General features: G+C 36.9%; 1 protein-coding gene across 1 annotated transcript in view; it reads right to left on the bottom strand.

Moving 5' to 3' along the window:
- Positions 1 to 27395, bottom strand: part of ss (spineless) — a 120746-nt gene that overhangs the window by 53113 nt on the left and 40238 nt on the right. Inside the window, exons 2-3 of the mRNA XM_065238519.1 lie at positions 11812 to 12002; positions 7699 to 7823 (exon numbers count right to left, since the gene is read on the bottom strand). Of these exons, the coding sequence (XP_065094591.1) occupies positions 7699 to 7823; positions 11812 to 12002 (316 nt within the window). The remainder of the gene's footprint in view (positions 1 to 7698; positions 7824 to 11811; positions 12003 to 27395) is intronic.

A 27395-nucleotide genomic window follows, 5' to 3' on the forward strand; every position in this document is an offset into this window, starting at 1 on the left:
CATTTGTAAACATATACGATATTTTCATAAGGAATTTGAATATTTATTATTCACTGCTTAGCACGAAGCGAATTCAAGGTTCAAAATATAGAGAATAGATTTCTTTTAACAACTTGAAGTTACCGTGTGAAAAAGTTAACTTAAGAGCATATTCACACACAATATTTGAAAACCGGCACAAGAGCTTTTGTAAACAAACGTTTTAAGGCCCTTTATACCCCGTTCACTTTATACCCCGAACAGACTATGGTTATACATAGGATTTCCAGTGAAAACTAGATTTATGAGTGCTCATTGCAAGATAATACCCCGTACAGACTATGGCTGTCTTGCAATGAGCATTCATAAATAGGATTTCCAGTGAAAACTAGATGTGAATGCTCATTGCAAGACAGCGTATATCACGTGATATACGCTGTAACGTGAACGGGGTATTACACGCGAACTGAAGTATGCCCACGCAAACCAATACCCCACTACGGAAAGGGGAACATTTTCTCTACCCGATGGCTGGTTGGTTTTGAGCCAAACAAACTGTCAAAGCCAGAGCCAATCGAGCAGCGCCTATTCTCGCGTCACTTTTCAAATAGACCAATGTAACATATCCACCATTTTGAGAAAATCGAAGTTGAAGTTCGACAGATTATTATTGTAACTGTTTAAAAACAATACATTTTGCAATACTATTTTTAATGTAGTCAGTGTATAATAACGTTGAAAATTCAGAAGAAACGGTAAAATCACAATTTTACTTTGAATTTCATGCTACAACATAGAAAAAACCACATAGGACGTTTTGACAAGTCGAGTTGTACATCGGACATGTTACATTGGACGATTTTTCTCAATGACATAATCAATGAGTGTTACATTGGACGTTTTGTCTACATTCCCTTTCACAGATTTCAAAGTATAGTACCTAACTTTAGATTGGCCACGCCTTTGGAAAATGAGCACCAATCATGTTAGGCAGTCCGAATGACCGAAGTAACTATCATGTATCCATTATTTCAAACTGTACATTGGACAATTTTTGATCAATGATTATCTTAAATAAATGAAAGTAAATTTGGATGAATGTTTTTGTATCACATACTATGACAGAAGAGCAATAGTTTGTATCGCTTAACTCGATTTGTTTACATTTGTTACATTGGTCTATTTGAAAAGTGACGCGAGTATTATGATTTCATTGGCAGTGTTGCTAGAAATCACTTAGGCATAAGATGCCAACGCAGTTTCTCTCTTATACTACACGGTAAGAAAAAAGTACCCAAAATTGAGTTCCTTTCACTCATCACTTGGCTTCCGTGGGGCTAGGTAAAATTAAGTTAAAGAAGAAAACTCAATTTTGAGTAATCCTGATCATGATGACCAAGTTGACAAAAAAATAATAAAACGGAGCAGACTGGAACCAAACCATGGACGTTGAGATTACGGGGCCCGTGTGTTGACCACTCGTCTATCAACGCTTGTGAAAATGAAATGGTTAAAGGCGCATAAGAGCAACCTCAATGAAAATAAACTTATATTTGAGTTCATTTATTATTACTCAATAGTTGAGTAAATTTTAACCAACGCCGCTTTTCTGATTCACTCAACGGCGGACCTCAAATGATAGAACCCAACGTTGAGTTTTTTTTAACTTAATTTTGAGTATTTTTTCTTACCGTGTAGACCCTGTTTAGTTATACTCATAGTCACAATAATGTGGAAAAGTATCACATATAAAAAACGTTGTTAGCATTTATTTCTAAACATAAATAGGGTAAGGTGAGGCAAGATGGGACATCTGCATAAGCTATTTATTTATTTATTTTTTATTGTCAATATCAACAGGCGCAGTTTAGACCCAATGCTGGTTTGAAAAAAACAACTCATCATTGAACCAGTTAATATTTACAAACAAACAAATTGATAAATATATTAACTGAGCCATCTTACCCCGTGACCCATTTTGCCCCACCTTATTTCACATGTAAACAAAGGCTCAATTCACGGCTCATGGGACCGACAAATTTGATAGTTCAGCATTATGTGATTCTGAAATCTGCAATTATCATTATTTTCAAATTTTAAAAGCACTGTAACTATCTGTTGGCATTACTGAACAAGTTTATGTCCATAATAAACCAAATATTTAACATAAAAAAAACCCCCCGTTTACCGGGGAAGTTATTACAGTTATTTGCTACATATTACTTTGCTCAGTGAACAATATTTTATTTACAATTTTTGCTGGAATAGTTTGTTTGGCTGTTGACAGGTGATCATCGCATGTATATTAGATTTAAATGTTTTGATAGACCTCATTTGCCCCGGGTGCTGTAAAACACCGTGGCTTCTGGGACTCGTGTATTATTGATGCAAACCATGTTAAAGTTGTAAATTTGTTCTTATAAATTTCTTCAATATACTTATGATAATAACCTGCTGCCAACAAAACAGGTCTTTCTCAAGTAAATGTTTACAAAATGCAGCATAAGATGACTGTGCCCTACTTTCTTTGCTTAGAAGTGATATGTTGACAAAAATTGCACCCTGGTCATGAGGATAAAACAAAATTCGGCAGTGAGCAGCATAAGGGCGAATACGCGATGATCGATTATCTCTTTGCATTGCTACAGCTAAGCGAAACAATTTTCTAGAATTTGTTCAATGCAGAGTTGTAACAGGTTGTATTGGCTATCAAAAGCAACAGCAAACGCACCGAGAAACGTTAAATCTAGCGAGTTAGAAAATCCACGAAGAGAATCGATCTTCGCGTATAGGCCCTTATGCATGCTCACTGTCGAATTAGGGGCATAAGGGCGTATACGCGATGAACGATTCTCTTCATCGATTTTCTCTTCACTCATAAAATAAATCACATAACCAGTGGAAAATATCCATGTGAATTTCACATAACTTTCATGTGATCTCGTAATTGGAAATTGCACCACTAAATCACATGAACGTTATGTGTCCAATGAAATCTATATGATTTCTCATATAGAATTTCTAATGCTATGTGATATTCAGGTAAAAATAATTGTTTTTGTTTTTGGAAAAATACTATGTGCGTTCCTAATACAAACTAAGTGAAAACTTTTTTCAGTGTTTGCCTTCCTACAGCTAACTCGGTGTTTCGTGAAAACCCATTTATGGGTAAAAAAATACCCAATTTCAAACCATGTATGCAGCTGTCAAAAAATAGGGGAATTTGGAAATCATAAAATGGGTGAAAAAATAAAATACCCATTGAAAAAACACTTGGAAATTTTATCGTCTCATTCCGTAACCGACCATTGGGAATACAAACAGTTTCTGTCCGCTCCGGAAAAGGTTAGATTCCGAAACATTGGAGAGACGGATAAGTCAATACAGTTTTATCCAATATGGTATTGGATAAAATATAATAACAATAAATAATAACAAAAAATTACATGCAAAATACTTTGTAAATAACAAACATTGATATGTGGATACCAAAAGGATACCTGTGTGGTATTGTTTTGGTATTACGTTATCATAATTTGGTATTTGAATGGTATTGTGGGAACATTTTTTTGTATTATTTTTTGGTATTTTACCTCTTATGTCAGGCTCATCCATACCAATTTAAGGTATCGAGATATTCGTTCCTGCTCGGGTAACTTTCATTTTCAGATGGGTTTGACTAGAGATGGCCTAGTATAAGAGAGGAGCGGAATGGCGGGTTTTAAACCAAACGAACTGTCAAAGCCAGAACCATTCGAGCAGCGCCGATCTTGATTACATTGGCAGTGTTGCTTGAAATCACCTAGGAATAGGTTCCAAATCTGTTTGTTTTGAATCCGCTCCTCTCTTATATTCGATCCTCTCAAGGTTTGACTCTAAAAATTGCTGTTAAAATTACTTATATCCATCGTTCCCACTTACCCCGTATTCCCACTTGCCGCGATGAACCTTAGTGAAAATATTGACTTTTTCGAATACCTTCCACATTCCATATTATGTGATTTGAAGTTCTCTATAAATTAAATTTAGATTCCATTTGATCACGTTTGGATCGCCATTTATCGGTCATATGGATTTTTTTACATTAATCAGTTAAATAATAATGCAGATGGTTAAATGCAGTCAAATCTCCATAACTCGATATTGAGTTATAGAATAATCAAAAAAAATTTTACCGTCTATAATTTCAAGAATAATACCGAAATACTGCATTCACTGGAATATCTGGCCTTATTCACTCATTGGTATTCGAAAAATGGTGCAAGAATCCGTTTATGGAAGTTCTGAGTAATTAATTTATATTATTAAGCCAATATACACAAAACACTCAATTCTCAAGATATAAAAGGTTCTGGTAATTTCTGGATTTGACATCGCCCTGAGGGTGTCCGGCCATTATGCTCAATAGTAATTAGCCCAGACTTAAATAAATGTTGACGAGGTTTCTTACACAGTTATGTTTTTAAGATTTTAAACACTTAGGGTGATACTATAAGGAAGCCTTAGCGTGAAACTTCAAAGGCACAAATGTCAGCTTCCACAATACATACAAATTTGAAATTGCTACTCTCTGTTTGTAGTAGCACAGCAAACAAGGAGTAGCAATTTCAAATTTGTATGTTTTGTGGAAGCTGATATTTATGCCTTTAAAGTTTTACGCTAAGGCTTCCTTAGAGTATCACCTAAGATGTTTGTTGTTGCTATTTGGACGTTCCAGAATCTTGAAAATTTCTCCAAATCTGGAATATTTTAAAATAAAACTACCTGTGTCATATATCCAGGATCATTACATTTTCTACACATACAATCTCAAAATTTATTAATTCATTAAATTTTTCCAAATCCTGATGGAAATCTTTACATGATTTAATCAGTATTTTCTGAAAAATTAGCTTGAACCATCTCAGGATATCCCCCGAGTTCATCTTAGATCTTTTTTCTGGAATTTGCTTTAAAATCTCTAAAATAAAGAATTAAAAAAAATTGCTTATAATTTGCTCCATAATACTCTTGAAAATCATCTGCAGAACATTTTTTGAATTAAATCTGTAATGCTCTTCAAATTATTAATAATTTATGCAGTATTACATAGGAATCTCCTGGAGATTCGTCCGGAAAATCACATGGAGTTTTCCTTAGCATTCACTTTGTAATTTCCAGAAATTTCTATGGAATTTTTCAAGGTATTCCTTATTAGTTTTTCTCAGGACTCCCATACATTCTTTGAAATTCTCACAATTCCCTTGGAACACTCCTTTGAATTCTCTTAAAAATGATCTCCGGAACATGATTGCACTTCCCTTGAAATTTTCCTTGCGCTTTCGTTGGAATCATCATCGGAAATCAATTCTCAGAGTTTAAATGAATGTCCTTTGTATTTTACTCCTTTGTCCTTTGTATTTTACTCCTTCCCTACTCAACTTTTCTTAAGAATTCGCTTGCAGTGAAGTAACCAATTTCATGGGCTTCTAATTTAAAATTATTTGGATCACAAGCCAGAATTATCATCTTTTCCGAGTTCATTTGAAGTTTTCCTGGAATTATATTCAGATATGATTGTTTTCCTCCTTTTCGCATACTCCCGAAGTATTCTCCGAAAGTTCAAATGGAATTATGTTCCGGATTATTTTCTCCCGGAAACTTCTTGAAATTATCCTAAGAGCTCCTCTGGAATTCTTTGGTGTCCTCTTCATAATTCCTTAGGAATTAACTTCAGAAATTCGGATAATTTTCATTAAAATTCCATTCGTATCCTATTCAGAGTTTTCTTGGAATTCTACTCAGAACTCTTGGTATTTAGGCTCTGGAGTTCCTCAGGACTACATTGAAAGCAGATGGCACTTGATGTTTTCCTCACAGTTCTTCCCAGAACTCTTTTGTAATGAGTTCTTTAGAAATTATCATCCAATTTCATTAGCCTTGAACATTATGTAAGGTCCTTAATCTAGATGTGTTTTGAATCCGTGATTTTTTTTAAATACTTAGGAAATAGTATCTTGAAAAATTTATTCAAGTATAATTATTATTATAAAATATATTCAAGTATAACATTTTTTCCAGAATTTCGATCAAAGGAGGCACCGACTTGCAGAAATATCGACTTATGGAGAGTAAGATACATGGGAAAATAAAGGGACCGCAGAATCCATCGAGAGTTGACAGAACCTCCTTCAAATCGTTGATATCAGTTTACTCAGTCATTTGACGAAGGCATGGATCATTTGGAAAACATTTGATATCATTCAATTAAGTGTACACTTCACATAAACGGAGCTCTGGTCGATAGGTGTATGAAATGCCTACAACAGCGAAACAAAACGAAATTTTAGCTTAAATTCTGAATAAAGTTTCACAATATGGAATTTTTCACCTTATTGTAAACATGTGTAAGACCCTATGAAGTCAAATTATTGCATAACATATTTCAAAATTTTGCGTAACGATAAATTTAATTCTGACCAATTTTTTTCTAACGATACGAAACGAAACTGAATATTGAATTTCCAGTAATAGCAATCAGAAACAGCAAATTCTGCATTCAACTGAGAGATGTGGCTCGAAATTTGTCGTATATTGAGCTTCAAAAATTCTGCTGTTTTTATAGCCAAAACCGAGGAATCAATGATATCTCCAAATGACAAATGACAAGCGATCAACGAACCGAATGATAACGCTATGTCAGAAGTAGAAAGTAATAATGATATAATATTCTTCTTCTTTTTCATGACAAGCAGCCCGTGCGACACAGCTCACTCGGGGCGGTAGAAGGAAACGATCAAATTGCTGGCAGGCTGCTTCACGAAGTAAAGCCGAAGATGAACACGTGTGTTAGTGGGATTTTTTTGCTATGTCTTTTCTCGATTCAGATAAAGCTATGTCCTCATCCATGTATATTGCAACAAAGCAGGCAAGCAATATATCATTATCCTTCTACCACTCCGATCGAGCTATGTTACAGAGCGAGTTTGTCATGGTAGTCGTAGCAACCGTTTTGTCTGTATCGTTGGTTGCTTTATGGGTTTTGATTAGCTGGCCCAAACCCAAAAGCTTTGTGAAATTCCGTACAATTCCGCATGCCGTTACTGGAGAAAAAGCTAAGTCAACTCAACACCAATCTGACATAAACTCAAAATTGACCCGACATCAATCCTAGCGTACTGGGAGGTGTGGGTTCGATTACAAGCTGTAATCGAACATATTTCGCAACATATCCTCCACTCAAAAATATGGTCGCATGATCTCGCCGGTCATAATAACGCTTTTATATTCCACGTCTATCCGACAGTTTGCTCGTACGTAGGTATACAATAAAACTTTATTAATGAAACTTCAAAATAAACCTTAATACAATTGAAGCGTAGCACACGGATTACACGTGACTGAAAAATATCTTACTGACATTTTTGTTAAATTGCCGAAACATGCGGAGAAAAAAAAACAGCAAAACGGGTTATGTAGGTAAAGAAATAAAATACTGAAAAAGACAGCAGTTCAAGGATTCTTTTTAAAATATTGTTTTAACTCATGTAATTTGGTTTGGTTTGAAATTTGTTGAGGTTAAATTTAAAATGGTAGTACCAATTTGCCACAAAATATCTTAAAGCATAGCAACCCAAATGGCGTTTTTTTGTTGGTATAATCTTCATTAAAATTTACTTAAACTGGAAATCATAAATTTGTTTACATTATTTTGCTTTATAGTATACAATATATAATTACCTGCAGGAACATCTCTCCATCTAACGGACCAGTTTCGAAGCTTCCTATTTCTCGTGTCCGATATGAATCATGAGGATGAACAGAATTACCTATGCCATTTTCTTCTTTAGATTTATGCATAACGACTGAAAAATATGGAAATAGAAAAGTAGAAGTTACTATCAATTCACTCTGTAATTAACGTTATATTTGCAAAGTTGAAGGAAATACTTTATTAATATAAACATGAGACTTAGGGTGAAATGTATTAGCTAAATGGACAAAATTGATAGCTATGTTAAGTGCCACACACAGGGTTCCTTACATTCATTTCGGCTAAAAAAATGTTTTATTAGATTATGGAATAATAAGATATTATGATAATAATTGGTTTGCGTAAGCAACAAGACAAGATTGTAAAGTTTGTGTCTGACACATAATACTTGCAAATTTAGCTTTGACAGAGCCACAATGAGTGGTTTTCTGATCGCCTTTTCGTGAAGAGTGAAGAGCGAAGAGTGGTTGAGATAAATGACAAAATCGCTTATTGCGACTCTCATGTAGCATAATTGGCAGGTATTATGTGTCAAACACAAACTTTACAATATTTTCTTGTTACTTACACAAACAAAATATTATCATAATATCTTATTATTCCATAATTTAATAAAACATTTTTTTGCCGAAATGAATGGAAGGAACCCTGGCCACACACATTAGATCCGGATCTGACGCGTAGCGGCAAAGTGACAGCTAAATCTATTGTCTAACTGTCAAATTTACGTCAACGCAACGCAAACGGAGCTAATGTGGGTGGCCCTTTAGAGTACGGCATTCTGAAAATTTGAGTAAAAGTTGAGATTGAGCGAGGGCCATTTGCTTTGTGCTGAAGGAAGTGTTACTGCTTCCTAAAGCTACAACAAATTCTCAACTTTGTTCGATTCTTATTCCTCTTCAATCCTTGTTTGGACCGTTCCGGTAATTCGGCTTGAATATCGAGTTTCAACTTTCTTTCTTTTTTCAAAATTCCTCTGCGATCTTTCGGATTCTTATAGTAATCTGCTTGGAAGTCGATTTATAGAAACTTTCTTCTGTTGCTATGCCAGAGGAAAAAAAATGGCGCCTTAACGCAATCTCTTGATTCCCTTTCTAATGAAATTAATTTGAGCAATCAATTTGATATGCCCACGGATGATGAGAATGATCCACCATCCACGCAAAATTTGACTCTCGGGACTGTCCCTTATTAATGCCAAGAAGGAAAAGCTTATCTAGATGAACCGTTGGGACGGTACTAATGGATATTTTTGTCGCTATTGAAAATTTAGTCGATTGCTGAATTTATGTATGGGCATTAAGGCCAAAATTGCATCCATTTTCCCTATCTCAGAGGAAAAATTTAACTTGATGTGGTTTTCGCACCGGCTCACTGGGAAATTGGGAATACTCCTAAACCTTAAGTGATATTTAAATTCTTAAAAGTTAGTGATGCCTCTCACCCCAAAGGGCCTGGGTTCAATCTCAGTCGGCGCCGCTGGGATTTTCTGGCATTGGTACTCAGTACGGAAAACAAGATCGACGGAAAACAAATCAAGGAAAAAAATCTTAAAAGTTCGTTTGTTCTAAATGATATCTAAAAACGCATTTTGAAAAATTGGGTGAGACTTGATCCCCTTTCGAAGACATGATTTTTTGTAAATTTTTCACACTATCTTTTTTTTAAATACGGGTTTTTTACATAATTTTCTGAAAAGTACGTTTTTTAACAATTACCATAAAACGCAGGGAATTAGGGGAGATTCAGTTTGAGTAATAATGTTTACATACATCATGGGGTAGATTGTGAAAAAATTCTAGGGAATCAGGAAAACCTGACCCAGTAACCAGAACTTATTGTTCACACTCATATCTAAGGATTAATAGTGGTAACCTCTAACCGGTATTATCCTCGGATTAAATCCCGATTACAAATGACGATCTATTTTGTTGCCGACGTAGATACTTATCATCGCGATCCCAAACATTTAGCAGATCAGGGACGGTATTACAAATAATTCGAGTTGGACTTATAAGTGTGTCTAATCCAAGGAAGATCTAGTCTTCCCTAACTGAGTCATCAACTTAAAATCAAACTGTACAAAATATAAAATATACAAATTGCTAATACTATTAATATCAAATAATACCTATTTAAAGCTTTGACCTGTGAAAAATGTATACGTTTTGGTTGAATATCAAAAAAAAAAAATCAGAAAAATCAGATTGACCGCCCACGGTTGCTGCTCTGTTATTACCAGATCAGGTGCAATTACGCAGAGAACCAACAGATGATGTTTGGGACTAACACATTCATCCTCAATGTGTAAGAACTGGAGATCTAATATTTAGCAATACCAGCGCCGGCCGTGTCCGAATGCAGGTCAACTAGGGAATGGAAAGGAATGTGTTGACGTGGTACTCGCTGTGAAGGAAACCGAGAAATCCTCTGCGCTTCCACGAGAAATCACTGGGATGTTGGATGTGGGGAAAGGTTGCACGCACACGCAGGGATCGTTTTTTGGTAGAGCGATTATAATACACAAACACACACACACACACACACGCGCGCGGACTCATCCAATTTCTATTTTTAGATCAGGACCCACACTGTGGTAAGTGATGCGATCGGTGTTAAAGAAGAATTTGTTTTCATTAAAATCTAGTGGGTATAGAATTAAGGCAAAGTGAAAAATTGCAAGAAAGGGGACGGGCCTGGGATTGAACTCCCGACCTTCTGCTCAGTAAGCAGAAACGGTAACCACTGAGCTACCGAGCCTCGTCTCGTTTTGGTTGAATATCCAAAAAGCTATTAAAAAATTCCATGCTGTCTAAAAAAGTATCAGGGAGTGAAAACATAAGAACTGCTCTCAAAAAAATATACGTCCCACAATCTGACGCTATTTTCATCATAAAATTACCTTCCGTCTAGACAACTCTATGGAAACTTTCCTGAATTTGTTTTCGAGAAAACCCCCCGATCAAGTTTTCCCTACTGATGATAGAGTTTGTTTTAGTTTTGAACAAACTATTTATAAATTTAATGAAAATTGATCTTAAGAACTCATCGTTATATGGATAATTGATAATATTTGAAAGTTTGATGGTTGAGGTTTGAAAGTTAGCTTCAGCTGATCTCTTAAAATGATGAATAAACGTCAGGGATGTTCTCAGAATTTCTTGAGACGTAGTGATTTTAATGAATAAATAATGTGCAAAAATTGAATGCTCTCATAAACTGTTTGAGTGTGTAGATACCGAGGGGTCAGGAATTTGACCTCTATAGACCGTTTTTTCCTTCCAAATGAGATCGAAAAAAAAGTTTTATTGTGAACCTCATGTAAATAAAAGCCATAGAAATATTAGGCGAGGGGAGAGGGTTTTGAATGTCAACAATGTATTTTTTTATTAAATTTATATCAGTCTGCGTATGCGAAAGGGGAGGGGGTCCAAGAACTGTTTACTTAATTTGCGGGTAATACCTTTCTCAATTTCAAACAATAATATGTCCTTCTTTGTGCTCTTACTCAACACATCACATCCACCTTTGTAGATTTAAAGCGTTCCGATCCTACTTAATATTTATAAATTGGTTACGAAATTCAATTACACTTTGTGTCGACGGAATCCAAGAAAATTTACTCAAAAACTTATCCACCACCTCATAAACGAAAGATTTATGTATTTATTCAATACCGTAAGACGGTCTTAAGTTTATCACTGGGAGTGCGTGATCATTGATATTTCTCAGTTTATGTTTTATTTATTTTTTTTTTGTTTTAGAATGCGAGAATGTATTCTGTTATAGTTTGTTAGTTAGTTTTGGTTTAGTATACAGACTTTATTGTTTTATTGCATCACTCACAATACATGTACTCTCCACTGCTCTACTTGACTCTGTTCTGCAGTAGTATTATTTAGCGGTGAACGGTAACCATTCGGTATTTATCCTATTTTGTTATAGTCACTTTAGTCCCCTGTCCTGATCATATTTTTCTCACAATTACGAGGGAGGATTGAAGCAGACTTTTCATGACAGCCAAATTATTATTGTATACAATTTGTTCGTTTACTGTAGGTGCCATGACTTTAACTTACCTTGAAAATAGCTTTTGGTTCTTAAGTAACTAACGGACAGCCGTAATATACTTAGGCGGTCGAGTTTACTCAAAATATTCTGTTCAAATGGAAGCAACGATGCCAGCAAGTCTAATTCTGCGTTAAGCCGCTCTCGATGCCGTTTGGAAGGGTTACTTTTTGTCATACCCTCTTTAGGAGGCGCCTTTAAGCTGAAAAGAAAAAAAAACATAGAATGTTTGGTTAGTGGTGTCTAACAAGTGAACTTTTTAACTATCCAATAAACATTGAAAGTTAAATTGAAACAGAAACAGGCTTATTAAGCTAAAACGTACATCAGCCACGATGTGTGTTTTATATTGTATGTTTGTTTAGTATGTTTAATTTATTAATAATTCACTGTTAAGCAGCTTTCCACGTTTAAACATGCATTAAATATTTTCCAAACGAACCTACGACGCTTAACTAAATCCTTTCTAAAAAAACTGATCGCCTGGGTTCAGTCTTGTAAGCGGTCACTGTAGTCGACGCATTTTCTGTGATAATCAACTGCCTTTGCTTCTGACACTTGCAAAACAAGCTATCAAATTACAGTACCAAACTAAAATGTCATACGACACTGTCGCCGAAGATCGTTACGAATGTATGTTTTTAGTTTTTCTTATAATAAGAGCTGCCGATGTTATGCTTGTGTGAATTCTGAAAACAGCAAGCAATGGTGTCCTAGTAATGACATTTCTGATCAGAAATGGTTTAATTTACACTAAATTGAAGAATTAGAACGAAATCACACATGTCATATGATAGTTATTTAATAATTTACTTTTTGCCGTTTGTGATGTGTAAGAGATACGACGGTAGAGCATGAGAGTACGGATACGAAAAGATTGTCGCGCACGACAACAAAGCGAGTGTAGTTAAAAACGTCAACTGTTTCAACCCCTGCCTGGGTTAAATTTGACCACGAAATTCAAATTACCGTATCTCTGAGATGTTTCCATGTATTTTAGAAATTTTAAATGTTTTGCAAAGGAAATTCAGTGCACTTTAAGTTAAAATTATTCATGAATTGTGGGCAGATATTTCGTGACGATCGGTCATTGTAAAAATGTGCCCATAAAATGAAATGTTACGATGTTTATACTACGAGATCATCACCATTTAGAATATTACTTCCGTCAGCAAAGATTTTCAGAAATACAAGATCCCATTTTATTTGATAGTTTTTATTTAAAGTGCATAGTGTATAAGTTTACTTCGCAAAACATTTGAAATTTCAAAAATCAATTAAAGTATTGCTGAGCTACGGGGATTTGCAGAGTACAGACAACATAAGTTTTTCGAGAAAATTGATGCAAGAGATAATATTTCAAGTATATTTAGAAATAGATTTCATCTAGTATTACAGATTCCAAGAGGACACATCTAATCACGAATGAGTTAGACAAATACATTGCCAAATAAAAAAGTTCTAGCCTGTCAAAGTGCCTTGAGGTGAAATCGACCCCAATGTACAGACTAAGGGTTAAGAACTCCAAAGACCGAGCGACAGACTTGTAGTTAGGGGTTTCATCCGATATATTTGGTATTTTTTATCGCATCATCCAAATATGATTAGAAGTCAGTGAGATTGATATATAAAGTAAGCTATGTCAATAGGGTCTGTTTTGCTTTGAATTGACCTCACGGACCTACATACTGACCTGACCTTATGTCGGTATTTTCGGTTTTCTGGTCGGTATTGGAGTTAGTGAACTTCCAAATTCGTCATGACTTAGCTTACCTGTTTGTATCACTCCCATTCGGTTTATTTTTATTTTTCCACAAACATTTCGGCTGATGCAAATTTGATATGATGAAAAACGATAAAACGACACATAAATTTAAAGAAAAGTCGATTTCGAGACGACAAGTGTTGAAAAAATTGAATTTTACAACACGTTGCATACCAAATTTTTTGCACTCATAAAGAATAACGAACAGTAGAACTTTTCGGCACTGGATGCTTTACGACGCTGTTATTTAAGTTATGAAAAGTAGGCCATTATGGTATTCAAAACAGTGTCGTAAAGAGACACTTTTCAGTTATGAGTGCTAAAAAATACTTTTCAAATGTATAGGGTAGAGCGCTACTTCGTCGTAACCGCCCATTTCCGTTCTATCGATCAGAAAAGATCAATAATATCAATGATTTCACCGTGCACAAATCAATAATAGGTTTGTTCCGATGCGTTAGTTCATTAACTACAACATAAATCCTGTTAGAGCGCATTGTACAAATATTTACGCTCATTGTTCTCAAAACAAAAGAAGCGCTCCTAGCGAATCCCCTTTTTCTACGTTTATCCGTAGGACGAAGAAAATCTAATGGCGTTTCAATGCGTTAGGACGGAATTGAAACTCGTAGAACGAATTTACAAAAATGGTGAGTTGACAACCGGGAAGGAGCGGAATACCTAGCCCTGGTCCTCACAAGTTCTTACTTCACGCCTCCTCGAGTCATATGATAACAAAAGACTACCAGCGGAAACATGGACACAGCTGGGTGGCGTAGCCTGGGCAATGTTGCCAGTCCGGCAATAGCAAAGTGAAGAGGTGCACGAACACTGGCGCGGTAACCATAGTACGGTGATAGAGGAAATGCTTCACCAAACCCGAGCGTCTGTTCACCATGGAGGTGCGGCTCAAAACGGCGTCTGTTCTCCATGTTAGGAGCGGCTGATCACCGTCCTAGTGCCAGCGACGAGAAAGAAGCGTTCTATGCGCAGCTGGAGCAGGTGTACGACGCCTGTCGCAACGGGACGTCAAAATCGTCATTGGCGACATGAACGCTCAGGTAGGACGGGAGGCAATGTATAGACCGGCAATCGGACCAAACAGCCTGCATGCCGTATCGAACGACAACGGCCAACGATACGTGAACTTTGCAGCCTCTCGGGGTATGGTAGTTCAAAGTACCTTTTTCCCCCGCAAGGATATCCACAAAGCCACCTGGAGATCACCTGACCAACACACAGAAAACCTAATCGATCACGTTCTAATCGACGGGAAATTCTTCTCCGACATTATCAACGTCCGCACGTACCGCAGTGCGAACATAGATTCGGACCACTACCTAGTTACAGTATGCATGCGCTCAAAACTCTCGACGGTGCATAACATACGTCGAAGTCGAACACCGCGACCCAACATTGAGCAACTACGGGACGCCGGAGTTGCCCAGGACTACGCGCAGCAGCTGGAAGTTGCACTACCCACGGAAGAGCAGCTTGGCGCAGCTTCTCTTGAAGATGGCTGGAGGGACATCCGTTCAGCCATAGGTAGTACTGCTGCAGCGGCACTAGGTGCTGCAATCCCGGACCGAAGAGATGACTGGTTTGACGGCGAATGCAAACTGTTAGTAGAGGAGAAGAATGCAGCACGGGCGAGAATGCTGCAACACGGAGCTCTGTCCGTAAAGGCGCAGCTACAAAGCAAGACCATGCTGGAGGTGGCTGGGTTCGATTCCCGGTCCGGTCCAGGAATCTTTCAAGTTGGAAAATTTCACGACTTCCTTAGGCATAGAGTATGATTGTACTTGCCACACCATTATACTAATGAAAAAATGGTACAGGCATCGAAAGCTCTCAATCAATAACTGTGGAAGTGCAGCTTAGAACACTAAGTTGAGAGCACGTAATAAACTAATATGTGATAAGCAATAAGCTTGAAATCCGATGAAGAAGAAGACTGCGGAGTCAATCGATTTTATTTTGCAAACCAACTGCTAGAACTGCTAGAAAATTTTCTCAAGTATCGAATTGCTTTGCTCTTCTTTTGTTGAATTCCGTCAGGAATGCTCAAGCCCCCATGACTCTAATAAAGTTTGTTTACATTCTTGTTTTGCCAGAGTATGTTTTATTGGAATTGTAACCCAGCTGCCTCAATAATATGTTACGATGAGTCAATTGAGATGACAATTCATGACGATGGATTAGAAGAAGAGTAACTACATTAGTGGATTCTGAATGTTTGGCTTCCAGTTGACAAGCATATTGAGTCAGTCCGCAGTACTAAGGTTATAACATGTTATGAGGAAATCTTGATGACATTTTTCTTGTTGATAATTATTATAATTAGCAGTCTGGACAAGGCATTAGATAAATAGTCTAGCTCACAACTTTGCACGGGAAAGTGGCGGGCACCATCATCATCATCAACAACAAATAGATATTGTCTACAACTTTAATAAGAAAAATAAAATTTGTTATTCACTTTTTAGACAAACGCCGTAACGTCATCAGATAAGGATTTTTTGACAAAAAAAATCCCAATAATAAAATTGTCTTCTTCATTCTTCTGTTTTGTTGTTTTGAAACACAATTTCTTTTGACACAGAAAAAACCGCTACATCGTCAGCTTATTTTCTTTAACACTCCGAACACGATGCCTGCGGCAAAATGTGTAACGGAAAACTTGTAATGTTTGAAAAATCATAGCTCATAGCGTATGACGTATCTACGAATTTCAAAGCTATTGGTGCTACTTGACTGTAAAGATTTATTCGGTATCAATAGGTTCCAAATCTCATTGCTGAGTAATGATTTTTCAAACATTGTCAATTTGCCGTTACACATTTTACCGGAGGCATCGTGTTTGGAGTGTTAAAAATTAAATTTCCAGGGGCAAAACATGGTCGACCACATGTTTGCATCACAAACGATATTGTACTGCCTATAATTGCATATCAATATATATGGAAAAAGTAGAAGTTGAAAAAATGTTAGTCGACGTTACGAAGTGTAAGTATCATGTAAATATTCGAAAAATCATAGTAAGTATTTTATTATTTTTTTAAGTTAAAATCAGTTGCATTGAGGCTTGCATGTTCTAGACGATTGAATTTCAGGATGAGACTGATATGCGGTTACTTTGCTTGTTTTGACAAACTGACGTGATGTTTTTTTTTACATTTTTCATGATCAAAGTCCGTAGTTTTATCATATAATATGAAAAAAATGCCAATGGATAATGAATAGCGATGTTATCTCAAAATTGACGAAATGTTAAATCCACTACCGAGAAGACGGGGTATCAAAAGCTGTATTTTTTGACAGATTCGCAAAAAATACACATAACTACATACAATATAAAAACAAGCGTACATATTTTTACAATTTACGTGAATAATATCAAATTTATTGTCGAGTGCGCGGAGTTATAACCCGAGCAGAATATCCCACCGTCATGTTAGGTACTACTGTAAATTAATCTTGAACAACATATGTGTATTTTAGAGGGCAGAATCATCTACCTCATACGTACTGAATGCCGCGGATGTCGCGTCTGGAAGGTTTTGAATCCAATTATGTTAAATTCACAAATAAAAATGCAAAAAAAATGCATAAAACGTAAACCTGTGCTCGGTTTTGCACGGTAGCAAAGCACCAGTCATTTCAACAGCTGTGAAAAGATCGAATGATAGAAAAGTCAAACAAACGTTTACTTCAGGTAGCTGAAGGTAGCAGTGTTTGGTTTTAGATTTATTTTCCACACTTAATTTTAATTCGTTCTCTTTTGGCTGTGTCCTGCACATCGTAATTGGTAAAAGTATACAGATATAGACCGTTGTACAGACCAGTGTCGAACGACTGTTTTATTTTTTCCGAATTAATTAATTGCTCGACATTCCTCGACCTTTATCATGTTGACACTTTTCATCAAGTTCTGAATTGCATTCAGAGAATTAGTGAATTGAGCCCTGTGCCCGAGAAATGTAACCTTCAAATTGCTTCTGTTTGAAGTAAAACATGATTGTATCATGTACTCACACTCCACGGGGATATTCATAGTAGAAACACTATAAAAATTGGAAATTACCAATTGAAGGTGAATCCTAAATGAATAACAATGGTTTGAACAGGTATGAACTTCGATTCAAGAAATACAGTAATGTTTCAAACCTGTTGTTAATCATTGTGCATGTTCATGCTAATTTTCAATTGCCTGTTATGATTATGAGTATGCAAATGTTGTCCAAATATATGACTGGTATGTCCATAAACGAAGAAATGCTGAGAAAAATATATTGTTCTGTTTTTTTCAACTATAAACCAACTATCCCAGGCAAATATTGTGTATACATTTAATATAAAAGATCGGGATGAGCTTTCAAATAATATATATATATATAGAATTGCAAAGGTGAATATTGATATTTTTTAAATGTATGTGGCATATTTTAGCAAAGATATCCCATTATCAAGATGAACAATCATGTTGGACATGTGGAGCATTTCCCTTAATGAGTCAAAGGAGAGACAGTATTTTGCATCAGTTGCGCCATAATGCGAGTAATGGTATTTTCAGGTTGGAGAGGTATAACATTGTTATTTTATTTTATTTTTTTAGCAATGATTGAACAGCCAAGTCTCGGATTTGACCCGAAACGCGGGTAGGTACCTTTCCGGGGTGTGTTACTACTGGTGTACGATCTACCACAACTCTGGCCAAAAGCACTTCTTATGAGCGTAATGACGTTTATGAGCCTTGATTTTGAGAGTCTCCCAGGAACTGATATTGAAAACAATAAAAGGTTCGTACAGTTCTGATACATGGTCAAATATTAGTATCGTCACTTGTTTTTGTCTAGGAATTCAAGGCACGTCCACGCAAACCAACATAACCCGATGGTGATGTTGATTTGCCTGGGCAAGCCTTGCCTTTCTAGAAATAGTGGAGAGAAGTCATTATTTACAGAAACTGTTATGCCCTAATTCCAGCTCTATCTAGAACTTTTTTTTAAAGAATATTGTTCGCTTCAAACAATAATGAAACTGGCATCATCATGCAAATAACCTGGGTGGACATGTGTCCTCCCGGATCATGTACCCCCACCCTTACCTACAGAATCTTTTAATACGATGAAACATTACAAATTATGCAAATCTGTAATATAACCCGGTTTGCAGCTGAACGCTGAACGTACAGTAAAACTTGGACCACTATTTTATAGCATATTTTTTTGCTTAAGAATTTATTCAAAAAACTTTCAGTCCCTTAATCGACTCTCTCTTTCGTTAATAACTCGGCTCCAAAAACATGTATACGCTTAATAATACTTTCTTTTAACAGACTTTGTAGAAAAATTAGCCCGAAATGTAAATGCAGTCAAGTTATTAACGAAAGAGAGAGTCGATGAAGAGAATCAATATTTGGAATGTGGCGCGAGAATGTTAAAATGATCACCATTTGAATGTGACAACGTCCCAATTTCTGAAATCAGGCAGAAATGGTATTAAAGGGTTATACGGTCAAAATTTGGTCAATATCAACTTGACGTATTTCTTTCAATTTTGCATTTAAAAACCTGAACACCCCTCATTTTGAAGGTGTGTGTGTGTAGAATGTTGCTCCTATTTTGATTTTGGAATTCACTCTTCAGTTGTCAAAATGCCGTCCAAGCAAGAAGAGCAGCGTATCAAAATTTTGCTCGCGCATCGCGAAAATCCGAGCTACTCGCACGCAAAGTTGGCAAAATCGCTAAAAGTTGCCAAATCAACCGTTACAAATGTAATTAAAGTGTTTGGGGAACGTTTGTCGACAGCCAGGAAGTCTGGATCGGGGGGAAATCGAAAACCGGAAGCCGCTGAGACGACAAAGAGAGTTGCCGGTAGTTTCAAGCGAAACCCTAACCTCTCTCTCCGAGATGCCGCAAATAAGCTGGGTGTATCGTCTACAACCGTGCATCGAGCCAAAAAACGAGCCGGACTATCGACTTACAAGAAGGTAGTGACTCCAAATCGCGATGATAAACAAAATACGACGGCCAAAGCGCGATCCCGGAGGCTGTACACGACGATGCTGACGAAGTTTGACTGCGTGGTAATGGACGACGAAACCTACGTCAAAGCCGACTACAAGCAGCTTCCGGGACAGGAGTTTTATACGGCAAAAGGAAGGGGAAAGGTAGCAGATGTTTTCAAGCACATGAAACTGTCAAAGTTCGCAAAGAAATATCTGGTTTGGCAAGCCATCTGTACCTGTGGCTTGAAAAGCAGTATTTTCATAGCTTCCGGGACTGTCAACCAAGAAATTTACGTGAAAGAGTGTTTGAATAAACGTCTGCTGCCTTTCCTGAAGAAACACGGTTGTTCCGTACTGTTTTGGCCGGATTTGGCATCTTGCCATTACGGTAAAAAGGCCATGGAGTGGTACGCCGCCAACAACGTGCAGGTGGTTCCCAAGGACAAGAACCCTCCCAACACGCCAGAGCTCCGCCCAATTGAGAAATACTGGGCTATTGTCAAGCGGAACCTAAAGAAGACCAAAAAAAAACTGCTAAGGGCGAGCAGCAGTTCAAGGCAAACTGGCTTTCTGCGGCGAAGAAGGTGGACAAGGTGGCTGTACAAAATCTGATGGCAGGGGTCAAGCGTAAGGCCCGGCAATTCGGATTTTTAAAAGCGGAAGCCTAACTGAATATTATACTAATTGAACTTGAAAAAGAAATTTAATTTGATTTTTTAAATAAACGATTTCACCGATTTACACGCGTTTTCCCTTGACCAAATTTTGACCGTATCACCCTTTACTATAAGAAATAAGTTCAGTACGTTGCCAATGCAACCGCAAAAAGAAACGGAAGAAGCTAGAGACCATTTCCTTGGCGTTTGTTGGTCGTCAGCTCGAAATGTTTACGAAACTGGACGAATATTTTGCACCAAAAAAGCATGATACGTATGAGAAATATTCTGTTTTGATCTCTAAAACCATCTCAGGATGAAGCACTTGACAAATTATTATGCCGCGGATACACTTGCATAACAATCTATGAACACGAGCATAATTTATGTAATAAACGGTTTAGATTTCGTGTCTGCAACAGTTTAGATCTCGTGTCTGCTATTTAACATCGTGTTGGAAGATATGATAAGAAGATCTGGGGTAGAAACGAGTGCCACGATTTTCAGGAAGTCCATCCTGCTTCTTGGGTTCGCCGATGACGGCTTTGGGACGATGACGCAAACGTACATCACACTCACGGCTAAAGCCAGGTGGATTGGACTTACCATCATCGGTTCAACGGACTTACGGAAGAGATTCTATGGAAGACAATGTTAGCCTCCCACCCCGAGATCAGATTGAGTTCATGTATTTGGACTCACTGGTGACCGAAAATGATACCAGCAGAGATATTCAAAGACGCATTATGGCGCTCACACCATCAAAGCATGTTGCCTATGTTAACCACAGGCAAAAAATTTCCTTCTACCACTGCCTAGGTGCGCATGTGTTCGCGAATGAAAAGATCTCCACTTTTGGATCTGACGTTCCTCTTCTGTTCTGTGCTTGCACCTCATTGAAAAACATTTAAATGTATAATAATTCAAAGGTCATGAATTTTGCATAAATATATTAAACATCATAATGCGCCAATTAACCCTAATATCCAAAGTGCTACCACGCTGGTCTTCGTCCTGGTGGTGTTTTTGTTAGCCCGGTTTTCGACCTTCGTCTAGTTGATGCTTCTCTGCTGCTTCCGAGCCTTCTGCTTGGGGCAAGAATTCATCCGCTACCCCTCCATATTACATAGAAAACACTTGTATGTATAACACTTGAATATATTCCACCTCGGATTGCGGAAATGCAGGAATTTTCCTAATTCACATCCATATATACACCATGTACAGCGGAGATGAACCAGCCAATGACTGAAATTCTCTTTAATAGAGAAACCTAATCTAACATTACCAGTGTACACATTTAAACACAGCTCTGCTGGGAATTACCCTGATGAACGTTTAACTCCGTATTTCCCAGCACCAACGCTAAATCTCCGTCTAGAACTTCAGGTGGCATATTATACACTCGTACATATTGTACGCAATCCCCCACATTCGACATGCGCATCTCGAAGGCCTTTCCTTCTTTTTCTTTTTTTCCTTGATTTGTTTTCCATTGATCTTGTTTTCCGTACTGAGCACCAATGCTACCGACGCCAGGGAGACAGCTCCCACACCTGGACCCTACCTATCGACCCATCAACTCATGAACCAGGGACCAACGGCGTTACTTCCCTTTACTTACGTGATCAGAGATGTTATACCTCAGAACATCCCGGCGGCGCCGACTGGGTAATCACGCTTACCACTATATCACCGGCGTCGCTAAATGCCTTTCCTTCATCATAATGAAAAATTAATTGCTCATCGAAGATCAGATCAAAGATCACTTTACTGTCATAAAAAAATCTTTTTCTTCAATTTGCATGGGTGTTTTTTTGAAAAAAAAACTTCAAAACAATTAAGTTTCAATGTGTTTTCAAAACAGTTCACTTTCCACACATTAGCTCGTCATCATGCCTTACTTTCAAACATACAAAAAATGAATATTTTTTACATTTATTTTTATTTTCATGCAGTAAAATACTGCTTTAAGGTGTAAACAACACGTTAGTACGCCATTTATCCATTGGTTTCACTAAAATGTTTGAATAATTGACGAAATTCGAATAGATAAACATGATCATGGTTGGACCTACGCATGATGATGGTTGGACCTATGTGTTTCCTAAGACGGCCGCTAGGTGTGCTTCGGTTTGTCTACATCCTTCATGCGCAGCTGATTTGAAATTCGATTTCGTTTTGGCCGAGTGATCAGTTTCTTCAATTGAAAAAATGGCTAAAGAAAAGAGTTATACGGTCGAAAATCTTCAAGAGGATGTGCTTTTAGTAAGAAATAAATCACTTACCGCGCATCAGGCACAGAAAAGGTACAATATTCCGAAAACGACACTTCACGCAAAAAATAAGGGAAGCCACGGCAAGAAATATGGAAGGGAAAAAGTGTTGAGTGTTGATTTGGAGAACAAGCTAGCGGATTGGGTTTGTATGTGCGCTGCTTCTGGCAGTCCCAAGACGACCAAAAAGATCTTGGAAGCTGCTAAAGACCTTGTGTCACTAGTTGGGCGCAAATTTAAAGGAGGAATTCCATCGTCAGGTTGGCTGAAAGGGTAACAACCGATTTCTGAACTACCACGAAAGCGCCTAAAGAATCTGTTAATATGAATTTACATTAAGCACTTCACTATGTGTGAATTAACTTGAAATAAAATGTTAACAAACTAAAAATTGCTAACTGAAACTTATTTCCGAAAAAAAAAACTCCTAGGAGAAAAAGAACTATAAAACCGGAATTAAGTTCAGATATTCTGTCATTTTAAGCCCCTAAATTCCCCGGGGGCACCCAGAACATGCCCGGAAGTGGCCAATGCGGTCCAAGGCACTCAATTTTGTTATTGATCTTGTTATCGAATTTGGAAGTAATGTGAAGTGTCGCATGATAGGTTTTATTCCTTCCATATCAAAATTATCCATATACCCTGGAACTTGTTCCGGCCATATCACCGGAACCAGTTGACCGATTCCAAAAAATATTCGATAGCTTTCAATGAGACCACAATACCTATAGTTTGACGTTAAAATTTTTCCAAATCGGGTCAATGATTTCCGAGAAAATGAGCCATAATGAATAGCTAATGCATGGAAAGTGAACTTTTTTAAAAACGAAGTTAAACTCAAATTTCTTGATTTTTTAAAATAGCTAATTCATTAAAACTATATAAAAAGGGTTTTTCATGATACCAATAACCAATAGAAACAAGAAAGGTAGATCTTTCCCCTAATCACGCTTTTTTTATAATTATATGTAAAATTCATAAAAAAATACGTCTGCATTAGCGCTTATGTCACACACACTCTCTCTCTCTCACACACACACACACACACACACACACACACACACACACACACACACACACACACACACACACACACACACACCGAACACACGTAAAAGTGATTCTCCCCCCACATTACAATCTGGTTAAAGTTGTTTTATATTTTTTTCAGATAACCTTAACAGAACTAGAACAGAGCTCAACTTTAAAAAAAAACTTTTCAACTAGCCTCAATGTACCTTACTTCTTTTTTTTTTCAAAGTGTCACAATGTTGAACATTGTTCTTGTTCACTTAAAAAGAGTCAATAAATAAACATAACCCGTTTTCTGGATCAAATGTTAGTATAGGTACAGCGAACTTACTTTTACTTTTACTAATGCAACATAGTTTGTTGATTCAGACAGACGTGGTTAAGTCCCTTGGACTATTAATTGATGTCCGTTCATTCCATTAGTGCACTCAGTGATAACATTTCATGAGCGTTTATGGCAAAATTTACATTTTTCAAGGTCTATGCGCCGTTGCACAAATGTCCGTTATCCTGGAACCGTTCATACGAACTGAATAATGTGAAGCGAAGGAAGATATGCTTTCGTAGCACCAAATAAAAGAAAGCTACGAAAAAGAACAGTTAACATTTTGCGTTTTAAAACAGTTCGTTTATGCTTACGATGCTTATTCTCAGGGGTTGAAGAACAGATGGAAGAGACGAAAATAATATAATTACTACATATACCATGCGAGCTATCCTTCCGCGTGTCCGTCAGGCACAATATGTATTATGCCGAACATATGGTGTGGCGTATGTTATCATACTTAAAAGAATTTTTATTAAAGACAACCATGCATGAAAAACATAATGTAGCCGTTATATTTTGTGGTTCTTAATAAGGTATATTCAGATCGTTGACGGTCATATACAAACAACAACTTTCACACTCGTCTGATGCCACGATAAGCATAACTGTATTATGTTCTATAGAACATCATATTAACATGCGACAGTAATGCGAATAGCGAAAAACTGCGCCTTCTTCAGAAGGCAGCGGAACTGCAGCTTTGATCCTGATGCGAATAAAATGTAAATCCTTCGGCTTCATATTGATTATCAAGCTTCTTCTTGGACAAATATGTTATTGCGTCTAATATGCTTTGTTCTTCGTGTTGGGGGGCCATCAACCCTATTTTAATAGAGTTAGAATCTCTTAGTCGAACTTTATAAATCCCGTCCCGCTATCCTTCATGGTTACATGGTTCACACGAGAAATACTAAAAGTTTTTTACTTGTTGCCCAAATGTTTTGCTTTATGAAATTTGGAGAAGCTTATGCTGGACCACATGTAATTGAATAATACATATTCCTTTAAACTCTTAATAGTAATTCTAAACCTGCCATGCCGCCAAAAAATTAAATTTTCATTTTTCTAGAAAATGAAAAAAATATTGAAAATCTAAAGAAATAATTATTTTTGTTAGATTTTGTAACAAACTTAGTTATTGTGAAATTTACTTATTGTAATTTTTTTTTTCTCTAACTACCGTCATATGACGCATAGCCTGCACTTTAACTCTCTTTTTCGAACAGGGTGACTGGTAGCTGGTGAATCCAAAACAATAAAAACATAGAGGACCTCAAACAATACAAAGAATTGTTTTAGAGTATAACTCAATTCTTGCTTATAACGGAGATATTAAGGTTTCAATGTTTGTTACAACCCGCCCTCCCCTGGCTAGTTTTTGCACCTTGATGGCGGGCTTAATTTCATGCTTTATAGTGGAGTGTTGGAGACGGTAGGTTTATGGCCGGCGTTACTGGCTCATGCCGCGATAGAAAGGTGCCATGGCAGGCGATGGGGATTACTAAGCTTCCCCTCTCTGATGAACCACTGCATGAGAGAACCAAAGATCTAGTCTAGCAGTGATAGTATCACACTTGTTACTCCTTTTATTGAGAGCCGCGTCGTAGTACGCTTACGTATAGGCACTGACGTTGGGTGTGATACTGGCGGGTTTTGCCGCAAATCACTCTTATTTTATTTATTTTTACGCAGATAGATTTATTTGGGTTTGCAAGGGAATTATACTATTGAAATATTTCAAAAAGTGCTCCTTCTATTTGCTTGACAAGCTTTCATTGTTGTTTTCATTGAAGTATTACTCAGGAAACAATGTTAAACATCATTTTTGTACATGGTATTGTAACTAGTCTTATATGTGCGTCATTTTGATATGGGATAAGTGTTTGAACTATGGCTCGGGATTTCCACTGTGGCGTGCTTCTATTGTGACATACCCATACGTATTTTTGTGGTGCGACATAGTGGAAGCGTGTGAGCATAGTTGGAGCATATACCCTATATAATTTAAAAAGCAGCTAGGAAACAAACTTCAAAATGAAGCATTTTAGTCACTTGAAGTTGTTACCTGGGTCAAACTAAGATATAATAAATAGGTATGGGCCAAAATCAAAAGTACTTAAAACACGTTTAATTTTAGATTACAAGCACAAGGTACTTAATAAAGCATGCGTTATGATTGATTAGGTGAATTAGAGTTTTTAATAATTTATTAAATTAGACTAATGAGATATCATAATCATCAAATTTACTGAAATAAGAAACTTCAGAAAGTCTAATGATATTAAGTAGATTTATAAAAGAAGTAGGATGCGGGGGTCCGCTTAGGGAGGCAACTAACCTTTAAAGTTGTAGAATAAATCTTCTTATTTAGTCTTGAACTTTAAAAAGAAAACGGAGGCAGACCAATAGCATTTAGCAGATTAACAAGGAGAGGAATAGTTTAGGAAATAAGTAAAAGTAGAGGTATGTGACAATTAATAACTTTTAAACTTTGTATTCCCCTGAGTTTGTTGTACTCTATTACTATATTATTCTCTCAATACGCGAAATCTCTTATATATGCGGTTAAAGCATTTGAGTTAACTTATTTCTTAGTGTTCAAGTACTTACATTTGTAAACAGCAGTCAATGCTAATCACTAAACCCTACGTAAAATCGATCTTTCCTTATGTGGTATTGATGCATGTTTAAATTTTCGCGACTGTCGGAATCAACGCGCCTACGTCTACGGAGCTTACGCAGAAGTGATTCGCAATGCGGTAGAGCTCACCAAAAGATTTTTTGAGCTTCTGTACGGTACGGTCGCGAAATCTTGAAATGATTGATCTAAATAACTAAATTGAAACAAAGCTCAACAGTAAAATAAGTTAGGGAGGAAACCAAAATTAATCAACTTGCCAACATAGGCTATCACATTTATTTTGGTGGCACTCTTTAAGTGATAATAAGCTGTTTTTCTCTACGGTTGTCTCGCATGGCGTTCACAATTTGCGCGATTTTCGTATCTTACGTAATTTAGATGTTTAGCTCTAAACGGTTTTACTGACTCGAGGTCGTTCCTTAAGCGGTGTTGGTACAGGTTAAACCTATGCCGACTGCCGGATTAAACGCGCCTACGTCTACGGAGCTTACGCAGAAGTGATACGCAATTCGGTAGAGCTTGTCAAACGCTTTTGAGCTTATGTAGTATAGAATTTGTTCGGTGGGGTCGCGAATTCTTGAAATGATTGATACGTTCTTTAAATTAACTAATTTGATACAAAGCTCAGTAGTAAATAAGTAGAATGTCTGTGCCAACACAGGCTATCACATTTATTTTGGTGGCACTCTTTAAATGATAATAAGCCTTTTTTTTCTCGCTTTGGTTGTCTCGCATGGCTTTCGGAATTCGCGCGGTTTTCGCAACATACATAATTTAGATATTTCGTTCGAAACGGATTTACTTATTCAATCGGTTTACTACGCGGATGTATCTACGCGTACACGTCACAGCATTTTTTCTATAACTATCTTAAAACAATACACACG

The sequence above is a fragment of the Ochlerotatus camptorhynchus genome, unplaced genomic scaffold (assembly GCF_037179485.1).
Source record: "Ochlerotatus camptorhynchus isolate MF236.1 unplaced genomic scaffold, CSIRO-AGI_Acam_v1.1 ptg000810l, whole genome shotgun sequence".
Lineage (NCBI taxonomy): Eukaryota > Metazoa > Arthropoda > Insecta > Diptera > Culicidae > Ochlerotatus > Ochlerotatus camptorhynchus.